At 49.5% G+C, this 21,917-nt stretch overlaps 1 protein-coding gene across 1 annotated transcript in view; it reads left to right on the top strand.

The window, feature by feature from the left end:
- Positions 1 to 21,917, top strand: part of otog (otogelin) — a 54,980-nt gene that overhangs the window by 30,090 nt on the left and 2,973 nt on the right. The window contains exons 27-55 of the mRNA XM_061245241.1: positions 336 to 492; positions 783 to 809; positions 1,233 to 1,400; positions 1,832 to 2,110; positions 4,989 to 5,106; positions 5,446 to 5,525; positions 6,443 to 6,785; positions 6,944 to 7,071; positions 7,153 to 7,701; positions 8,461 to 8,697; positions 9,511 to 9,783; positions 10,154 to 10,398; positions 10,479 to 10,656; positions 10,945 to 11,090; positions 11,237 to 11,326; positions 11,690 to 11,876; positions 12,424 to 12,644; positions 13,322 to 13,460; positions 13,547 to 13,735; positions 14,544 to 14,753; positions 14,982 to 15,086; positions 15,323 to 15,427; positions 16,407 to 16,508; positions 17,084 to 17,182; positions 19,755 to 19,795; positions 19,893 to 19,968; positions 20,284 to 20,462; positions 20,810 to 20,914; positions 21,390 to 21,509. Coding sequence (XP_061101225.1) covers positions 336 to 492; positions 783 to 809; positions 1,233 to 1,400; positions 1,832 to 2,110; positions 4,989 to 5,106; positions 5,446 to 5,525; positions 6,443 to 6,785; positions 6,944 to 7,071; positions 7,153 to 7,701; positions 8,461 to 8,697; positions 9,511 to 9,783; positions 10,154 to 10,398; positions 10,479 to 10,656; positions 10,945 to 11,090; positions 11,237 to 11,326; positions 11,690 to 11,876; positions 12,424 to 12,644; positions 13,322 to 13,460; positions 13,547 to 13,735; positions 14,544 to 14,753; positions 14,982 to 15,086; positions 15,323 to 15,427; positions 16,407 to 16,508; positions 17,084 to 17,182; positions 19,755 to 19,795; positions 19,893 to 19,968; positions 20,284 to 20,462; positions 20,810 to 20,914; positions 21,390 to 21,509 — 4,896 coding nt within the window. The remainder of the gene's footprint in view (positions 1 to 335; positions 493 to 782; positions 810 to 1,232; positions 1,401 to 1,831; positions 2,111 to 4,988; positions 5,107 to 5,445; positions 5,526 to 6,442; positions 6,786 to 6,943; positions 7,072 to 7,152; positions 7,702 to 8,460; positions 8,698 to 9,510; positions 9,784 to 10,153; positions 10,399 to 10,478; positions 10,657 to 10,944; positions 11,091 to 11,236; positions 11,327 to 11,689; positions 11,877 to 12,423; positions 12,645 to 13,321; positions 13,461 to 13,546; positions 13,736 to 14,543; positions 14,754 to 14,981; positions 15,087 to 15,322; positions 15,428 to 16,406; positions 16,509 to 17,083; positions 17,183 to 19,754; positions 19,796 to 19,892; positions 19,969 to 20,283; positions 20,463 to 20,809; positions 20,915 to 21,389; positions 21,510 to 21,917) is intronic.

The raw sequence follows: 21,917 nt of genomic DNA, 5'->3' as shown, positions 1-21,917 counted from the left end.
CTGTATGACCATCCTATGCACCACTGTGCTACACACATGCACATACACGCACACACAGACATGGATACACACTACACACACACACTCACACTCACTACACACACACACGCCATACACACACGCACACACACACACACTACACACACACACACTCCATACACACACGCACACACACACACACACATGCACACACGCACTCACTACACACACACACATGCCATACACACACTCACACACTACACACACACACACACTCCATACACACACGCACACACACACACACACACACCCTGCTCTGTCGGCTGGAGCAGCTGACGGTGCTGGTGCTCCTGCAGGTGGATGTTACCTGGTTCTACATGAACTGCCTGATGGACACGTGCGCGTGTAACCGGGGCGGAGACTGTGAGTGCTTCTGCACCAGCGTGTCGGCCTACGCCCACCGCTGCTGCCAGCAGGGCGTCACCGTCGACTGGCGCTCACCCACCCTGTGCCGTGAGTGTGGGGCAGGGGCTTCTGGGAACACTCAAAAACACTGTCACAAATGGATGAAAATACACACAGATATAATACAGGCTGTAGTACCTAGTGCTTAAGACTGTAATCAAATGATTTTATATCTGAGAATGAATGTGAGATCAACAGGTCAATAAAGGCCAGTACTGGAAAAACGTATATAACATTGAACCTGGCCTTCTGTGGTGACAGTGAAACCACAAAATTATCATTCCACCTTTGGTTTCACAGATTTCATAACTGTTTATTTTTTTGTGTTTTTTTTGCAGCTTATGATTGTGAATTCTACAATAAAGGTAAATGTATTCAACATTCACAGAATCTGTGAGATTGTGTGATTTGATTGAACCTCTAGGGGGCGCAAAATATGCATAAATCCACTGGAGCCCAGCCAGTGATGGCATTGAAGGGTTTTAAACAGTGTGGTACTGTCAGCAAATCAAATCAACTGTTTGTAGGGCTTTTTTCCTGAAGCATTTTGTTGTGTACAAAGCAGAATATAGTGGTGACAAGTCACATTTTCAGTAATACAGTCATCGCTCTAAGTTAAATACCAATGTATTGAGGAAATTAAGCTGTGTGTTCATTTGGTTTGATGTTGCTGGCTATGAAAGAGTACTGTATGGGCCAAATGTTTAAAGAGTGACAGATGGTCCCCCTGCATGCTGAAGTGTGCTGTACTGTCCAATGGGGATGAAGCTGAGTTGTTTCCTCTGCAGTTCTGGGAAAAGGGCCCTATAGGTTGGTGACATACCGAGACAGGGACACAGCGTTGGCAGCCAACACATCGGGGGGAGTGGTGTTCCCTCTGAGGGGGCCGAGGTCTGCGGCAGGAATCACCACCCTCTTCATGATGACCCCTGGACTGAGCCCAGCGCGACCGCATGGTGAGACAATCCCCCCCAGTTACACACCAACACAACCGCCCTGCAACCATGCTGCAACCACACTCCAACCTCACTGCAACCATGCTACAACCACACTACAACCACCCTGCAACCACACTCCAACCTCACTGCAACCATGCTACAACCACACTACAACCATGCTGCAACCACACTCCAACCTCACTGCAACCATGCTGCAACCACACTACAACCATGACTGCACCTCCATACTACTTTCCACCAACTTCCCCCACACCCAAGGCCTGCACATTTCCACTTCAGGTCCCCCCCCCCCCATTCCTCTAACGCACCACTTCCCCACCATTTTGAAATACACCCTTTGTCGATCCACATGTTTTAAGTTAACAAAATGTCTCCTTTGCCTGCTTGCCTATTTCTAATTCCACTTTATTGTCAAAACTTTGCTCCAGACACCTCTCTGGTGTCCTTCGAAGTGACCGGACGACCAAACTATTTTATGCGCGCTCAGCGGGGCGGGCAGCTGGAGGTGGCCAAGTTTGAGGAGAGAAGGCTGTTCCAGGACCAGTCCACCTTCATCCTGCACCGCGACACCTGGATCAGCGGCTACGACTCCCTGGAGTCTTTCGCCCGCCGCGGGTTCTTCCTGCACTACACCCGCTCCAGACTGCAGCTCATGAAGTACAACCACACCGATGGCTTCCGCCGGGCCACACTCTTCCGGCTCACAGGTGAGTGTAGAGACCTACGCAGACCGCAAGAAAAGTCTGTCCTAACAGACGTTTTGGTCTTGTAATGACACCAGGTAGAAAATATTAGCTTGCTTTCTAATTGTCTCCCCTCATTGGCAATCTTTTTGACTTATTTAGCGAAAAAGTAATAGAAATAAGATTTTAAATCTAAATATACAGTAAGACTAAAATACATGTTGATATTGACTTATTGCAGAGTTGTACAGATACACAGGTAAATGCAGAGTTGTACAGATACACAGGTAAATGCAGAGTTGTGCAGATACACAGGTAAGGCGGCACAGTGGTTAAGGGATTAACACTGTTGTCTTCAAAGGAGGTTCCAGCGTCAGGTCCTGGCCAGTGCTGGATGCTGTCTGTGTGGAGTTGGCATGTTCCTTCTGTGTTCATGTTTCCTCCAGGCACTCGTTTCCTTCCACAGTCATGTAGACATGTAGGCTCCAGGCCTTACTTGCAAAAGACATTTAAATGTAAATGTGACGAGGTAAATAAAGAAAAAGGTGCGGGGCTGTTCAGATTTGCACGCGAGTGCACAGCCACAGGCTTCAGACCCGACCATGCCGGTTATTGCTTCTGGGTCAAAGGTTAAGAGAGGCCCAAAGTGTCATTTTGGTGTTTGTAGAATTGCCTTCAGACACAGGAGCTGTTAGGAGAAGGGTAACGTTTCCTTCATGTGTATTTTAGTGTTGACAGCTCTATTCAGCTCCTTCAGTTATTTTTCTGCAGTATGACCATTGCTTTTATATCAGAAGATACATCAACAGCAAGAATGAGCAGTGCTTCATGTCTGCAGATGTGGTGCTAATTTTCAGTTTAAGACAAACATCAGCAAATAGGCAAGAAACTATATAAACTTATATGAAATGATGAGCAAATGAAAAGAGGATGTTGAAGTGAATTCAGCCACAGCGGTGCCAGGGCTTACCGTGCTGTACTTTCCTTCAGCAACCCTAACCGACTGACTCGAGTCTGAAAATGAGGGCTGCGGTGAGCTGCCCCGTCCCCTCCCACGTTGCTGAGGGCCCATCGGCCTCCGATGTGGGGGTGCGGGGGTGTGGGGGCGGGGTGTTAATGGGCGCATTGTGGGGCCCGGCCGGGCTGTAATGGCCGGGCCGTGCAGCTGTCGGCTGGCACACTCCCACCCCGGGAAAAATGACAGCTTTTGTCAATGCCAAGTGCCTGATGTGCGCTGGAGAGCGTCTTTAATCATGGGGATGTTGAGATGTGGGGCGGCGGCGGGCCGCGGCAGCGCCCCGAGTGCCGGCTGTCTCCGGCAAACACCACACACGCACCGGAGGAAGGGGGGGCGGGGGGTAATGCATGTTCCCCTCCCGCCCCGTTTTATCCTAATGCACTCCCACATATACCGCATGTACATGCACTCACCGAGCACTTCATTCGGTATTTGTTAGATTTATTTTCTACTGCTGCGGCCTATCCACTTTGAGTTTTGGTAAGTTGTGTGTTCAGAGATGCTCTTCTGCAGACCACTGTTGCAATGTGTGGTTATTTGCGTTACTGTCACCTTCCTGTCAGCTTTGACCAGTCTGGCCCTTCTCCTCTGACCTCTGTCATTAACAATGCCTTTCTGTCTGCAGAACTGCTGCTCACTGGGTTTATTTATTATTTTTTTTGCACCATTCTTTGCAAACTCTAGAGACTAGTGTGTGTGAAAATCCCAGGAGATCAGCAGTTTCTGAGATACTGAAGCCACCCTGTCTGCCACCAACAATCATTCCACGGTCAAAGTAACACAAATATTGTCCACATTCTGATGGTTGATGTGAATATTAACTGAAGCTCCTGACCCGTATCTACATGATTGTATGCATTGCACTGTTGCCACACAATTGGCTGATTCGCTAATCACATAAAGTAGGTGTAATAAAGTAAAGATTTTCCTAATAAAGTGCTCGGTGAGTGTTCATATGTGTGGGTGTGGCTGTGTATGTAAAAGTGTGTGTGTGTCATTTTGGACAACCGCAGTGGAAAGCTACAACTGTTTCTCTAACATACAATGATACCCAGGGAAGGCTGAGCTTCGTATTGAGGGTCAGGTCCAAGGTTCGAGTTGCGGGGGGGGTGGGGTGCCCGGTTGAGGTGCCTGCTGAGGCAGGGTAATCACGCCGGCTAAAAATACTGCAGCATTTGTTTTAGTGAAAGGAAATTAACACCGGCGGCCCAGTTCATAGGCAGGAGGAGATTGGGTTTCCTGCTGACTGCAGGGAACGCCGGCCGCATTCCGCCGAGGAGAGGAGCCTGGGAGGGGCGAAAGTGTCCGAAAGATCAGGAAGAGGGCTCAGCGCCTCGCACATTACCGCCGTGACCCCTGCCGTCGCCCCTGTCCCGGCTGGGGCGCGAACGTGGCCCTGTCCCACGATACGGCCTGACCTGTCTTAGCCTCGGGCATTCTTAAGGGTTCAAAAAAATGTCATTAGCTCACACCGTATGTTTTCTAGGGGTTTTTTATACATTAGTTATTGTCTGATGTGGGGGAGATTTGAGTAGAGGTGCAGCTGAGCTCCAGGAGGGGGCGCTGATGAACCCTTGCCGGCTGTAGAGTAGGGGCCACTGGCTGCAGCGGGACCACACACTGTACTGGCACTCTCTCACCTGAAGAGGCCCTGACACCAGTCAAATGTAACCTGTAACAGAATGCAGTCAGAAGCCATATAAACATCTATAAACATGGACATGCTTAGCAGACACGGACTACAATATGTCTTATTATTACACTACTACTAGCCACTGATATGATTGCAGCAGTGACTTCTAGTTGTGCTACTTGTGGACAGTGACATTTGTGAAATATTAATCAAAATAATTTGGAATTAATTAGTCTGGTATTTTCTCTCAGGCTTTGACATGGACGCCTCTATGTGGCCTCGATGCCAGTGGAGGTACGAGTCATGTGTGAGCCCCTGCTTCAGGACCTGCAGTGACCCCACTGGTCAGCTCTGTGTCACCATCCCCAAGTAAGTATTATTCTACAACACTCTTCCATACACACTACACACATCCATACACCGACACACTCCAATACACACAGCACACATCCACACGACAAACATGCACACGTACACCATAGGTCTACATATGATAACACCATATACATGAATAATACACACACCTGCACAATAAAACCTGCACAATTTCGACCTTAGTACAAAAACACATATGGGAGCATGCTAAAACACTTGTCAATGTGTACCCTTACCTCTCTGCATCAACAACGCACTCGTTGACAGTCCGAGCGACTCCACAGGCTGTGTGTTTACTGTGTGGTCCTCAGAGAGATGTGTCTTTCTTTGTAGAGTGGAGGGATGCATCCCACAGTGCCCAGGACATATGGTTCTGGATGAAGTCACTCAGCGATGTGTCAATCTGGAAGACTGTAAGACTCTCATATTTAATCAATTCACATGATTTAGCCACAGTCACTGTAGCTCCTGGGGTTTTATTAGGGGAGTTATCAATTAAGGTAGCTCATGCCACTATACATACTGAAAAATATCAAGGTGTCATACAAATTTACTGTACATTGTTATCCAATTAATTTTTTGTCCTCAGTTGTTTGCAAAACAAACATTTGTCTCAAAAAACTTTCTTTTAATACACTTTTTGTAATGTTTTTTTTTTTTTTTTTAAATACCGTAAATAGCATAGATCTTCCATATGAGCACAATACACTTTTTATGTAAATTGAACTAAGTGTGTAATTATACTGTATGAGATTTCTTTGAGATAGTGTGTGATAGTGTAATTGCAATTCAAGTAAAAACAAGTAAACAGTTGTTTGCTGCTTTGCAGAAGTAGTAAGTAGTTTAGCATTGTGATTACTGAGCTTTGCTTTGACTGTAGTGTGTTAACAGTTGATAGAAAAAAGAAAATTTGAAAATTAGTTTAATGACAACATCAAAATGTTTTTCATACCTGTTTTGTGACACAAAAAATATAGCAACTGGTGCTAGTGCTCAAATTAATTATTTACTCTGTATAGTAGAGTTATAGATTAGTTTGACTGAGAGAACAAAAGTACTCTCTGCACATACATATGAGCTCATTTGACCATTCCCCTTAATATGACATCATCGCGGTGTGATATCACATTTCTTAGAAGCTGAAATATTCATTCCAACATCTGTTTAATTAAGCTTCCATCCCCGTGCCAGACCGCGGGTGCCAGGGAGCCCGGGGAAGGGGGGGGTTTAAATTCTGTCACAAGTAATGCATTTACCCCTATCCCTCTCCCTCTCCATTTTTCTGGCATAACGGCGCTTATCTAACAGTTGTCTTATTATTTATCCCCAGGCATTAAGCCTCCAGTTGCTGTTGCCCCGACTCCTCCCCGCGTTACGACCCCGGCACCTGCAGCTGTCACTTCCACAGCGGCTGTCCCGGCTACTGTGGCGGCCTCCACGGCACACTCCGTGCGCCCCACCGCCTCCCAGGAGACCCCTGCTAAAGAAACGCACAGCACCAGCGCTGTGGAGCCTGCCGTAACGCATACGGAGCCCGCCGCGACTGCCACTTCTCCTACTTTGACCTCCCCGCCCGTGACCGGTTTGGAGCCCGAGAAGGACACTGGCGTCCCCACCCCAGCGCCCCCTTTCACCCCCAGGACGACGCCCAAACCTCCGGCCCCTCACACTGTGTCTGAGGTCCCAGAATTCCTGACATCAGAGAAAACATCCGCAGCTCTGCCCACGAGCCTAGCGGCCACAACTGGGCCGTCGACCGTGGTTATGCCAAGCACTGCGAGCACTCCCATAGAGCCTGCTACTGAGCCGACCAGCCCCATTTCCCCCACAGCCTTGTGGGTAACCATCACGCCCACCACAGCCTCAGAGACGGCTACCACCAGAACTGCAACCCCTGCTACAACCTCAGAGACAGCTACCACCACCACAACCCCCGCTGCAACCTCATTGACGGCTACCGCCAGCATCCCCCCCGCTACAACCTCAGAGACTGCTACCACCAGAACTACCACCTCCATTACCCCTGCTAAAACCTTGGAGACTGCTACCACCAGAACTACCATCTCCATTACCCCCGCTACAACCTCAGAGACTGCTACCACCACAACAACCCCTGTTACAACCTCAGAGGCTGCTACCACCAGAACTACCACCAGCCTTACCCCCGCAACAATCTCAGTGACTGCTACCACAAGAGCTACGACCACCATCACCCCCGCTACAACCTCAGAGACTGCTACCAGAACTCCCACCTCCATTCCCCCTGCTACAATCTCAGAGACTACTACTACCAGAACTACCCCCTCCATTACCCCCGCTACAACCCCAGGGACTGCTTCCACCAGAAGTACAATGGCCATTACCTCTGTTGCAACCTCAGAGACTGCTACCACCAGAACTACCACCACTATTACCCCTGCTGCAATCTCAGTGACTGTTACCACCCCCGCTACAACCTCAGAGATTGCTACCACCAGAACTACCACCACTATTACCCCTGCTACAATCTCAGAGACTGTTGCCACCCCTGCTACAACTTCAGAGACTGCTACCACCAAAATTATCCCCCCCACTACAGCCTCAGAGACGGCTACCACCAGAACTACCACCACAACCTTAGAGACCTTTGATGTCACCTCAACCACCTCCACTGCAACGACTTGGAGGCCAGCTGCCACCTCGGAGAGAACCTCCAGCACGACACACGTCTCTCCACCCTCTCCCACTGTGGGTCTGTCCACCAGTTCCATACTAACCCCAATCAGCACCAGCACACTGCCTGTCCCTCCAGCCTCTCCTTCGGGGGTGGTTACAGAAAGCACAGTGAGCACTGCCTGGGCTACTCCGGTCTACACCACCACAAGCGCGCCAATCACTATGGTCTCAGAAACATCCACATTCACAGCCACAGAGACCACACTCCCCACCACATACAGAGAGACCAGCACAAGGCCTGCTGTTGTAGAAACGGGTAAAACGACTGAGCACACCATCCTAGAAACCAGTCCCACCACCACTACTAGCACCACCCCCACTGTCACCACCACCACAGCAGGCTACACCCTCTCACCTTCTACTCCCACACACACAGTGGGGGTCACCACACCCAAGTCTTCTACCACACATTCAACTGAATCAGTTACAACTGTGAGTGCCTTCACCACCACAAGTTCCACCACACCAGGAACGAGTCCAGAGGTCATTTCAGAGGTAACTTCAGTGAGACCTGTTCCCACTGCTCCTGTCCTGAGAACGTCTACAACTCTTGCCCCCGCTGTACCTTCTATTACCGCTGTTCCTGCCCTTCAAACCACTCTGTCCCCAGTGCCCACTTCCCCAACTACACAGCGTCCTGTTCCTACAAGGAAAACCACAACAACTGGGGTTGTGTCCCCCTCAACAACCACAGTCCGTCCCCGAACAACCATCACCATGGCCACCACTGCTTCTACACGTCCACCTGTGGAAGGGACTGCCACAATAATGGCAGCGACCCAGCCGATTTCAACCACCTCCACTACCTGGTCAACTGGAGTGCCCACCACCAAGAGCACCCCAGAAATGATCACTGTGCCAGTGACCAAGGTAACGACGGCTGTAGATTGGATACGGACCACGGCTGACACTGGTGCCACAACTGTGCGGACCACCACGGAAACACCTGTTTCTCTGGAGGTGTCTTCCATAACTGTGACACCTGTAGAGTCCCTCACAACAGTTGAATTACCTCACACTATAGCCACAACATCTGTCTCAACTTCACCTGAAATGACAGCAACATCCACAGTCTCCACTTCACCTAAAGAGCCAGCAGTAGCCACTTTGCCAGAAACTCCAGCAACAACAACCCTCACGACTTTGCCTGAAACCCCAGTAAAGACAACGATCTCCAGTATTCCCGAAACGGCCGCCACAACGATGTCCTCAGCACCAGTTATCAGACCTACAGAGTCAACAACAGTTAAAGCCCCCACATTGGTTTCAACCACTCCACCCTTGACCCACAAAGTAACCACTGCAGGAGTCACCTCTAAACCATTAACAATGCCCCCGTATCCCAGCTCAACTGCTGAGGTGGGCATTGCCACTAGTGAGGTCACCATGACAACCATAACCAGGCCTCTGGCTGTGACCATCTCTAAGGTCATCACTACGGCAACCTCTGAGGCAGCTTCAGTTGAAACCCTGAAAACCACAAAGCTTCCTGAAGCTACCACCCTGTCACCAGTGACAAGTAAAACAGCCAAAACAGAGTCACCCACTACCAAAGAGAGGGAAACGTTCACCACTCGCTCCACTGCAAAGGCTACGACTGTGTCTCGCCTCATTACTTCTACCACCAAGCCATTGACCATGCCTCCTCTTACAGGGACGACAGGCTCTCCACCGGTCACTCAGAAAGTGGAGGTGCCAGAGGCATCTACAGTATCGGTGACAACAACACCCACACCTACATCACGGCACACTGTTTCAACCAGACGACCAACAGCCACCACAACACCAGAGCGGGGCACTCCAAGAGTGACTTCCACCACAAGGTCCCCTCTGAGCACCAGGTCAACTGTTGGGACCACACAGAGCAGAACAACACACGTGCCTTCTCCACCAGCGCCTCTTGTCACTTCTGCCGAGACGACTACCATCAGTACTTCAACTGCCCGGACCTCTACTGTTAGCAGTTCCACTGAGAAAGTCTCCTTGTCAACGAGTCCCCCGCCATTGCCAACGGCAACCAGACCCCCTGTTTACCCATCACCCCCTGTGACCACACATACACCGACCACTCAGAGACCCACCAGGCCCATCATCACCACCAGAACCACAGAGACTCCATCCACAACGGTCTCAACAGAAACCACAAAAACCCACACCACTCTGGGGCCCAGCTTGACCTCAGTCACAGCGCCCCCTGTGGCCATTACAGAAAGCACCGGGGTAACGATCCCTCTGCCGACTGCTCCCCCGGAAAGGACTGTCAGCACTGAGGGGGTCCCTCACACGGATACCCCACCCACCGAGCGCGCTGAAACCTCTGCCCCAGACTGGCTCACGTCCACTGAGCCTCGGCCTACTGTCCCGGCACCCGCATCTCCCACCCCCGTCACGGTCACAGAGACGGCACCTACCCCAACAGTGGCGCTGCCCTCCAACACCACATCGCCCTACACCCCCGTCACAGAGCACTGGTGGACCACTGCACCAGAGACGGCCACGCCCACGGTTTCACCACACACCACTGAGGTCACCACCACCACTGCTGCCACGCCCTCATCCGGGATATGCACGGTCAGTCTCCCTGACCTCCTGTATGCTCCGTTCTTCTAAAATGACGGAACTGTCTCCGTTGATACTGTTGTCTTTCTCAGCCCCTATATACAGAGATCATTGATGAGTGCACCAAGTACATCTGTGTGGGTGGGCAGCTGATGCTGTTGAACAAGTCAGAGAACTGCCCCTACAACTCCATCCCCCCAAACTGTGGTCTCCTGGGATTTGCAGTCCAGCTGAATGGAGACAAATGCTGCCCTCAATGGGACTGTCCCTGTGAGTGTTGTCATCCGTGTGCACAAAAACACACATAACTGCAACAACAGCACTACAATCACAGAACTGTCTGTCTCTCTGTCTGTAATATGTCATTCTCTGGTGCATGTTTCCATCCACAGCCACTTAATAATGCCATTGTGGCCAAACACACAGTAATAGTACACTTAACTCGGTCTAGGAAAGAACGGTACAGTCAGTGTTTTGACGAGCAGGCCATTCCATTAGTTTCACAGGAGGACCGATCTGTTTCAGATGATGTTTAATGTGACCGTGCTGCATCCACAGGCCGCTGCTCCCTGTTCCCGGACTTGAACGTCATCACGTTCGACGGCAACAGCGTGGCCATCTTTAAGGCAGCCTCATACATCGTGACCAAACTTCCCGACGAGACCGTGAGCATCCAGGTGCAGGAGTGCCAGACCTCAGACACGGTGAGCCTTGCAGATAACATGATTACATGATCACGAGGATGAGTATCTCAAGCATGGCAATACATTCAGCTCAGAGCATTCACTGGCCTCTATGTTCACTTTCACAATTTCATGCTGTCGTTCTTTTTTTGCTTCTCTCATGAAAGCTGCTGTGGAATTTCACCAACCTGTGTCTGGTAGCTCTTAACATCACACACAAATCCCATCAAATTCTGATCAACCGCCTCCAGAGAAGGGTAAGAGTCTCTCTGCCTCCTCTTTCTTATGTGAGTTTTCGTGCATGCACTGTAATTTCATAAACTTGCATTTCAGTTATCATATAAATTAACAAATGCTAAGATCAGAAAATAGAGAACCGGCAACATGACACGTGTGTGCGGGTAATAGACTAAACAAGAACAGAAACCATGATAAGAAACACAGCCCGAAATATAAAAACCAGTTAAAAACACCAGATTGTTTGTTTCAAATTAATATTTTGAAAATGGAAAGATATATGCTGTATAAAATTATGTTTTCTAATTCCCCCAAAAAAAGGCATATTTTACCTCTGCATAACCTGGTTATTAAAGTAAGAAGCTCTGTGTTGCCTGTGGCAGCTGTATGTGAACTCCAGGTATGCCAAGCCCAGATTCAGGAAGTATGGCTACGAAGTTCTGGACACCGGAAATATGTACCTGATCCGCACTCCGGCAGGCCTGAAGATCCAGTGGTTTCACAGCACAGGGATGATGGTGATCGAGGCTGACGGCTACGGCCACAAGCTCTCTACCATGGGGCTCTGCGGTATGTCCAGTACAAGCCTATATGTAACACTATGTGCACCATTTTGTGCCATATATCACGCTGGCCTGTATTCTGCACTGTGGGGCTCTTAGCATATACCACGTTGGCCTGTATTTAGTACTATGGACCACACTGATCTCTAATCAGCACTACGGGGCTTTGTGGCATACACCACACTGGCCTGCATACAGGCTATGCCCCAAGCACTATGGGGCTTTGGGGCACATACCACACTGGACTGTATTCATCATTATAGGGCTTTACAGCAAATACCACACATGGGGTTCTTAGCATAGATCCCACTGGGCTAGGTAGCGGCCGCAGAAGCTTAGACACGGGATCAGCCAGCCGGTAGCAGCACAAATACCAGCAGAGGCACAAATATTCATTTGATGCGGCGCACAAGCAGATCTGTCACCAGACACGAGCACCGGTCAGGAAGATGAATTGCCGTCATTAAAATGGCAGGCCGCCTCACGCGTGAGCATTTTTCCAGGGTGAGGCTGTGATGCAGAAACGGCGGATGCACCTCTCCGTCTCCCCGCAGGCTGCTGTGACGGTAACCCGGCCAACGACCTGACCCTGTCCAGCGGGCTGACGGTGGGCGAGGGCGAGGACCCGGTGATCTTCATCGATAGCTGGCAGGTGCCCAACACCACCGTGTACGTCAGCCACAGCCGGCGGCGCGAGTTCAACTGCTCCACCACCGACTGCTCCGAGTGCCTGGGCATGCTCAGCAACCACAGCTTCGGCTCCTGCCGCGCCTACGTACGTCCACCGCCGCCACCACCCGACTGCCACACGAGGGGCTTTCACAGTGAGCTGCTGTAGGGGAGGCCTGTAGCGTAGTGGTTAAGGTAAATGCCTGGGACACGCAAGGTCGGTGGTTCTAATCCCGGTGTAGCCACAATTACATCCGCACAGCCGTTGGGCCCTTGAGCAAGGCCCTTAACCCTGCATTGCTCCAGGGGAGGACTTTCTCCTGCTTAGTCTAATCAACTGTACGTCGCTCTGGATAAGAGCGTCTGCCAAATACCAATAATGTAATGTAATCTATATCATTCCATAAATAAACACTGAACATTGTTGTAAGAATTGTATGAAAAAATAAAGGTGTTTCTTTTTTATGACAGAGAGAGTGACACTTTCTCTCATTATAGATAGTGTGGCATTGTCCCTTTTCGCCTACAGAGAGAGTGACACTGTAATTGTTTGACTATAGAAGGTGTAAAATCGTTCTTCTTTACCAACAAAGTAAACAAAGGACGATTCCTCTTTAGTGATACGGTGGGTGTACGGGTGTTCCTCTTTAGTGATATGGTGGGTGTACGGGTGTTCCTCTTTAGCGATATGGTGGGTGTACGGGTGTTCCTCTTTAGTGATATGGTGGGTGTACGGGTGTTCCTCTTTAGTGATACGGTGCTTTCCCTCTGTTCCCGCTTCAGGTTCCTCCCACCATGTTCTGTGAGGTGTGGGTGCGTGACACGGAGTACGTGCAGAACCCCTGTGTGGCGCTGGCTGCGTACGCGGCCTCCTGTCACAAATTCAACATCTGCGTCGAGTGGAGGAGTCCTGAGTACTGCCGTAAGCCCCGCCCGCTTCCTTTCATTGGTCCATTTCAGAGATGAATGACAGCCGGTTTGAATATGAGCTCCCTCCTCCCCTGGCAGCCTTCTCCTGCCCAGATGAGCTGCGGTACCAGGCGTGCCTGCCGGCCTGCACTGCCCAAACCTGCCCCAACCACGAGCTGGACTCGGACCCTGAGGAGTGCTCTGGGCTCACTGAGGGCTGTGTGTGTCCCGAGGGCACGCTCCTCCACCGGCCCTACTCCGCCCTCTGTATACCTGCCAGCAAGTGCGGTACGCACCCTCCTACGCTCTGTGTGTGTGTGTACATTACTGTACCCTGTGTGTGTGTGTGTGTGTGTGTGTGTGTGTACGTCACTGTACGCTCTGTGTGTGTGTGTGTGTGTGTACGTCACTGTACCCTGTGTGTGTGTGTGTGTGTGTGTACATCACTGTACCCTGTGTGTGTGTGTGTGTGTGTGTACATTACTGTACCCTGTGTGTGTGTGTGTGTGTACGTCACTGTACGCTGTGTGTGTACATCACTGTACCCGTGTGTGTGTGTGTGTGTGTGTGTGTGTGTGTGTGTGTACGTCACTGTATCCTGTGTGTGTGTGTGTGTGTGTGTGTGTGTGTGTGTGTGTGTACGTCACTTTACCCTGTGTGGTTGTGTGTATGTGTCTGTGTACGTCACTGTACGCTGTGTGTGTGTGTGTGTGTGTGTGTGTGTACGTCACTGTATGCTGTGTGTGTACATTACTGTACCCTATGTGTGTCTGTGTGTGTACATTACTGTACCCTGTGTGTGTGTGTACATCACTGTACGCTATGTGTGTGTGTGTAAATCACTGAACGCTATGTGTGTGTGTGTACATTACTGTACCCTGTGTGTGTATGCATTTGTGTGTATGCACATGTTTGTGTGTTTTTGTGTGTACATCATTGTAAAGAAAGAAAGAAACATGGTTTTGCAATTTCACTTTTGTCCTGAGATCATCAGAGTATTTACTCTGAGTTTATATGTTTGTACATCTGTGTGTGTGTGTGTGTGTGTGTGTGTGTGTGTGTGTGTGTGTGTGTGTGTGTGTGTATGTGTGTGTAGCCTGCACGGACAGCTTCGGGAACCCCCGCTCCTCAGGTGAAGTATGGAAGGCGTCTCTGGACGGCTGCTGCATGTACAAGTGTGACAACGACACCATCTTTCCGGTGGAGTACAACTGCTCCTCCGTGCCCCAGCCTGTGTGCAGGAGGGCCGGGGAGGTCACCGTCAGCCTGGCCGACGACAAGAGCTGCTGCCCCCGGAAAGCCTGCGGTGGGTACAACATACAACCCCTCAGCGCCACACACAGCGCAGAGACACAATTTCCTCAGGTCACAGGGGCTTTTCCAGCGAGTGTATGACCTCAACTTTAACCTGCAACTCCAGGCCGGCCGGAGGAGAATGGGCACCTCCTCTATAGACCTGAGATTATCACAATGAGTGTAGCCTAATGCAGACCTGATATGGCAACGTGAGGTGTCTCTTTATGTCTCTTTGTAGTTTGCAATCAGACTCTGTGCGACATTTACCCCCCCGTGTGCAAGTACGGAGAGAAGCTGGTGTCCTACTACAGAGAAGACTCCTGCTGCCCTGACTACATGTGTGGTGAGTGGATCTATAATCACAGACTGTGACAAGGCTTTATGTAATGGAAGTCCACGATGTCAGAACATACATTGTGTCCTTTGTGTGACAGTTAAACTTGAGTACCGTACTTTAAAAGTCATTGGTTATACCACAGTCCTCTGTTATACTGTGGTGTGTGTGGAGCATGCTAAGTAAGGCTCCCCTCCTCTCTGTGATGCGAATGCTTGATTCCTGTGTGTGATTGGCTGGTTCAGAATGTGACCCAGAGCTCTGTGAGCCTGACATCACCGTCTGCAGAGAGGACCAGACCCTCATATTGACCCGGGCTGAGGGGAGCTGCTGCCTGGCACACATATGCAGTGAGTCACTCCCACCTGTACACAACGCTCACACAACGCTCACACAACCCTTAAACAAACCCCCGTATACTGTACTCTCACCCACAGAGTCACTCCCACCTGTACACAACGCTCACACAACGCTCACATAACCCTTATACAACCCCTGTATACTGTACTCTCACCCACAGAGTCACTCCCACCTGTACACAACGCTCACACAACACACACACAACCCTTAAACAAACCCCTGTATACTGTACTTTCACCCACAGAGTCACTCCCACCTGTACACAACGCTCACACACCGCTCACATAACCCTTATACAACCCCTGTATACTGTACTCTCACCCACAGAGTCACTCCCACCTGTACACAACGCTCACACAACACACACACAACCCTTAAACAAACCCCTGTATACTGTACTCTCACCCACAGAGTCACTCCCACCTGTACACAACGCTCACACAACGCTCACACAACCCTTGTACAACCCCCGTATACTGTACTCTCACCCACAGAGTCACCATCACACCTGTACACAACACTCACACAACCGTAACACAACCCTCACACAACCCCCACAGCCCTCACACAACCCATACACAACCCTCACACAACCCCTGTATACTTTACTCTCACCCACAGAGTCACCATCATGCCCATACACAACCCTTACACAACCCTCACACAACCCCCGTATACTTTACTCTCACCCACAGAGTCACCATCACGCCCATACACAACCCTCACACAACCCTCACACAACCCTCCATATACTGTACTCTCACCCACAGAGTTAACACCCATATAGAGTTAAGCCTGATTCATGCTTGATCCAGCAGAGCCTCCGTAGGGTGGGTTCTGGAGATTTTGGTGCTGGTCCTTTGGGAGTAAATATGGAGGCTATGTGCTTTGCCATAAATGTTTAACTGTACGGCGTGCTCTGAATTGATCCACATTTTTAAATTTTGTGTGCATGTGTGTGTTACACAGTGTGTGCAGCCTGCACTGAAGTTACGCCTGACTGCCAGGAAGGAGAGGTGCTGACAGTAGATGCCAACAGCACAGATCTCTGCTGCCCAATCTATCAGTGTGGTGAGCCATGTTCAGACACACACTCACACACTGACGGCGATTGGCTGCCATGCAAGGCACCGACCAGCTCGTCAGGAGCATTTAGGGATTAGGTGTCTTGCTCAGGGACACTTCGACACAGTCTGGGCGGGGGATCGAACCAGCAACCCTCCAACTGCCAGACGACTGCCAGACGACTGCTCTTACTGCCTGAGCCGTGTGTGTGTGTGTGTGTGTGTGTGTGTGTGTGTGTGTGTGTGTGTGTGTGTGTGTGTGTGTGTGTGTGTGTGTGTGTGTGTGTGTGTGTGTGCGTGTCTGTGTGTGTGTGTGTGTGTGTATGTGTGTGTCTGTGTGTGTGTATGTATGCATGTGTCTGTCTGTGTGTGTGTTTGTGTGTATGTGTGCATGCATGCTTGTGTGTGCTTTTCTGCAGACTTCTTTTTATCTGTTGGTTAGAAGAAGAACACTGTTTTTTCTGTGATACGATATTAGACAGTAAATCCCACAAAGTAAATCCCAAACTAATTTATATTTCACACAGACACCGTGCTGTTTTCTTCCGTTTTAAAGACTTGTCTGTGTTGTTGTATCTCCAGTTTGTGAGCCATACCGGTGTGCAGACATCTACTGCCCTGAGGGCATGTCTCAGGTGTCTGTGGCTGTCCCAGAGCAGTGCTGTCCGCTACGGACATGTGGTAAACCTCCACTTTATTCTACACCCTGTTACTCACTGCACACTGTTACTGATCCTCACTACACACTGACCCTCACTGCACACTGTTACTGATCCTCACTGCACACTGTTACTGATCCTCACTGCACACTGTTACTGATCCTCACTGCACACTGTTACTGACCCTCACTGCACACTGTTACTGACCCTCACTGAACACTGACCCTCACCGCACACTGTTACTGATCCTCACTGCACACTGTTACTGACCCTCACTGCACACTGTTACTGATCCTCACTGCACACTGACCCTCACTGCACACTGTTACTGACCCTCACTGCATACTGTTACTGATCCTCACTGCACACTTATCCTCACTGCACAATGTTACTGACCCTCACTGCACACTGTTACTGACCCTCACTGCACACTGACCCTCACTGCACACTGGTACTGATCCTCACTGCACACTGACCCTCACTGCACCCTGTTACTGACTGCACACTGTTACTGATCCTCACTGCACACTGTTACTGACCCTCACTGCATACTGTTACTGATCCTCACTGCACACTTATCCTCACTGCACACTGTTACTGACCCTCACTGCACACTGTTACTGACCCTCACTGCATACTGACCTTCACTGCATACTGCACACTGTTACTGATCCTCACTGTTACTGATCCTCACTGCACACTGTTACTGATCCTCACTACACACTGACCCTCACTGCACACTGTTACTGATCCTCACTGCACACTGTTACTGACCCTCACTGCACACTGACCCTCACTGCACACTGGTACTGATCCTCACTGCACACTGACCCTCACTGCACCCTGTTACTGACTGCACACTGTTACTGACCCTCACTGCACACTGTTACTGATCCTCACTGCACACTTATCCTCACTGCACACTGTTACTGACCCTCACTGCACACTGTTACTGACCCTCACTGCATACTGACCTTCACTGCATACTGCACACTGTTACTGATCCTCACTGTTACTGATCCTCACTACACACTGACCCTCACTGCACACTGTTACTGATCCTCACTGCATACTGACCTTCACTGTATACTGCACACTGTTACTGATCCTCACTGTTACTGATCCTCACTACACACTGACCCTCACTGCACACTGTTACTGATCCTCACTGCATACTGACCTTCACTGCATACTGCATACTATTACTGATCCTCACTGCACACTGTTACTGATCCTGACTACACACTGACCCTCACTGCACACTGTTACTGATCCTCACTGCATACTGACCTTCACTGCATACTGCATACTGTTACTGATCCTCACTGCACACTGTTACTGATCCTGACTACACACTGACCCTCACTGCATACTGTTACTGATCCTCACTGCATACTGTTACTGATCCTCACTGCACACTGTTGCTGATCCTCACTGCATGCTGTTACTGATCCTCACTGCATGCTGTTACTGATCCTCACTGCACACTGTTACTGATCCTCACTGCACACTGTTACTGATCCTGACTACACACTGACCCTCACTGCATACTGTTACTGATCCTCACTGCATACTGTTACTGATCCTCACTGCACACTGTTGCTGATCCTCACTGCATGCTGTTACTGATCCTCACTGCATGCTGTTACTGATCCTCACTGCACACTGTTACTGATCCTCACTACACACTGACCCTCACTGCACACTGTTACTGATCCTCACTGTTACTGATCCTCACTGCACACTGTTACTGATCCTCACTGCACACTGTTACTGACCCTCACTGCACACTGACCCTCACTGCACACTGGTACTGATCCTCACTGCACACTGACCCTCACTGCACCCTGTTACTGACTGCACACTGTTACTGACCCTCACTGCACACTGTTACTGATCCTCACTGCACACTTATCCTCACTGCACACTGTTACTGACCCTCACTGCACACTGTTACTGACCCTCACTGCATACTGACCTTCACTGCATACTGCACACTGTTACTGATCCTCACTGTTACTGATCCTCACTACACACTGACCCTCACTGCACACTGTTACTGATCCTCACTGCATACTGACCTTCACTGCATACTGCATACTATTACTGATCCTCACTGCACACTGTTACTGATCCTGACTACACACTGACCCTCACTGCACACTGTTACTGATCCTCACTGCATACTGACCTTCACTGCATACTGCATACTGTTACTGATCCTCACTGCACACTGTTACTGATCCTGACTACACACTGACCCTCACTGCATACTGTTACTGATCCTCACTGCATACTGTTACTGATCCTCACTGCACACTGTTGCTGATCCTCACTGCATACTGACCTTCACTGCATACTGCATACTGTTACTGATCCTCACTGCATGCTGTTACTGATCCTCACTGCACACTGTTACTGATCCTCACTGCACACTGTTACTGATCCTCACTGCACACTGTTACTGATCCTCACTGCACACTGTTACTGATTAACCACTAGGCTATAGGCTGCCCTCACTGATGCCGTCTGCCTTGTGTTTAAATATTGAGCACACGGTCACAGGTGTTTCTGTGTGTCCCTGTCTGTTCCAGAGTGCAAGTGTGAATCTATCCGAAGGCCAAAATGTGATCTGGTGGGTACATTTCCAGTATAACTTTATAAATCAGTGTGAATTGATGACTTGTTTGCTGACAGCTTGTTTGATTTGTGTGTGTTTTTTTGTTGTTTAGGGCGAGATCATGCAGCTTGACAGAGATTTCCTTGCTGACCCAAAAAACCAGTGTGGCTGCAAAAAATACATGTGTGGTGGGTTTAAGTCTGATTCAATAATTTACAGTTCACACCTCTCTATGTACTGTTTGGGTGAAATAATGATGTGCATGCGTGTGTGCATGTATGTATGTTTTTGGTGTGTGTGTCCGTGCGTGTCCGTGTATGTGTGTGTTCACACTGTTCTGCATTTTGTTTGATAGATCCTACTGCTATACTTTCGGCTACTCAAGGATATGAAGGATATCAGCATGCTACTGAATTATATTTGGGCCCTTATAATGTATTTTGTAAATGTGGGCCTCAGTAAAGAATGAAACTGTGTGTGTGTGTGTGTGTGTGTGTGCGCAGAGCGAGACGCCGTGTGTGTGGACGGTGTGAGGGGAGTGATGAGGCCAGGGCAGACGCTGGTGGAGCACAGCGCGGAGGGGATCTGCTACACCACGCAGTGTACAAGCGCCCTGGACCCACACAGCGGATTCTACCGCATTCGAACCTCCAGCACCAACTGCTCCGCCCCCTGTCAGCCGGTACGGGACTCCCTGTTCAATGCCCTGGAGCCGGGAAGAAATGAACACCTGTAGGACAGTGTATCTCCAGGAATAGGGCTGGGCAGCACTGGGCAGTGGCTTGTCTAAATCATGGTGTCATTATGTCAGGGAGGCATTCAGCTATTTGGTATCAGTAGAAAAAATAACAATTACAGTACAATGATGCACGTGGATGTGCCGACCATTATGGAAATGTTTACAATTAGTGATATATGAAATATGGAGAAATATATGGTGAATATATTTTTCCATGTTGCCGTGAACCCCAGTTTGGGAACCCCACAGTAGAGCACAGTTTCTCAGTCTCTCTGCTGCGACTCTTTCAGAACCAGATATACATTCCGCCAAATGACCAGACCATATGCTGTGGAGTGTGCAGGAACATCTCCTGCATGTATCAGAATGATAACGGATCCGTCTCCCTCAGCAAGGTATACCCAGAGCAAATGCACATGTGTCTGTTGGGGTATAGAATGTCATTATAACTGTCAAACAACATTATAGACGTACAGGTCATTGAGGTCCACTGGTGCACAAAAAAAAGCAGAGCAATGATATCTGTTTGATAATTATTTGTACTTTGTTACAATACATTTACCCACTGTGAATCACTTTGAGCTGCTTCTTTACTATTTACTCCTAGTACTACTGTTATTATGATTATTATTATTATTAGTAGTAGTAGTAGTACTTGTAGTAGTGGTTGTATAAATTGTCTCACAGTATATTGTATACTATATTAGATATAAAACCGCATTCCTGCTGTTCTGTTGCAGTACGTTTTTTTCCCAATTACAGTTTCAAATCTTAAAGTAAATCACAAAAGCAGGCATGTTGTCTGCGTGCAGTGTGCCCTTTCCTTGTCGTAAACATAAGCTGACAGTGCAAGTGTCCGTGGTCTTCCAGCCTGGAAAAACGTGGGTGTCCCAGTGCACCAAGTATGAGTGTGCGGCCACAGTGTCCGGCCCCACCCTGGTGTCCTATTCCTTCAGCTGCCCCCCCTTCAACGAGACCGAGTGTATCAAGGTATGTGCCCTGCCAACACCCCGGGAACAGGTCCAGTATAGCCACGGTGTGCTCACTTTACATTTGGGTGACAGCATTTCAGTATGTTCCTGCTGTGTGACTGATTTCCTTTGCTGATTGCTGAAATGAATGTATGTAAAAGGTGATGTAGAGAGTGGGGCTCTCGGGGGGGGGGGGGGGTTGGGGTGGGGTGGGTACAGTATGATCGTTGATATAGCCTTATGTCCCACAGCCCTGTAGTCCACAGCCCTGATATGTCCATGGGTTGACATATCAATGTCCATACTGAGATGACACTGTTTCTCAAATTTCCATTACCCTGAAGGCAGTGGTTAACCCTGAATCTCAAAGTTCCATTACCCCGGTAGCAGTTGATTACCCTGCATCTCAAAATCCCATTACCCCAGT

The sequence above is a fragment of the Conger conger genome, chromosome 6 (genome assembly GCF_963514075.1).
Source record: "Conger conger chromosome 6, fConCon1.1, whole genome shotgun sequence".
Taxonomy (NCBI): Eukaryota; Metazoa; Chordata; class Actinopteri; order Anguilliformes; family Congridae; genus Conger; species Conger conger.
This window is presented reverse-complemented; position numbering and strand designations above follow the sequence as displayed.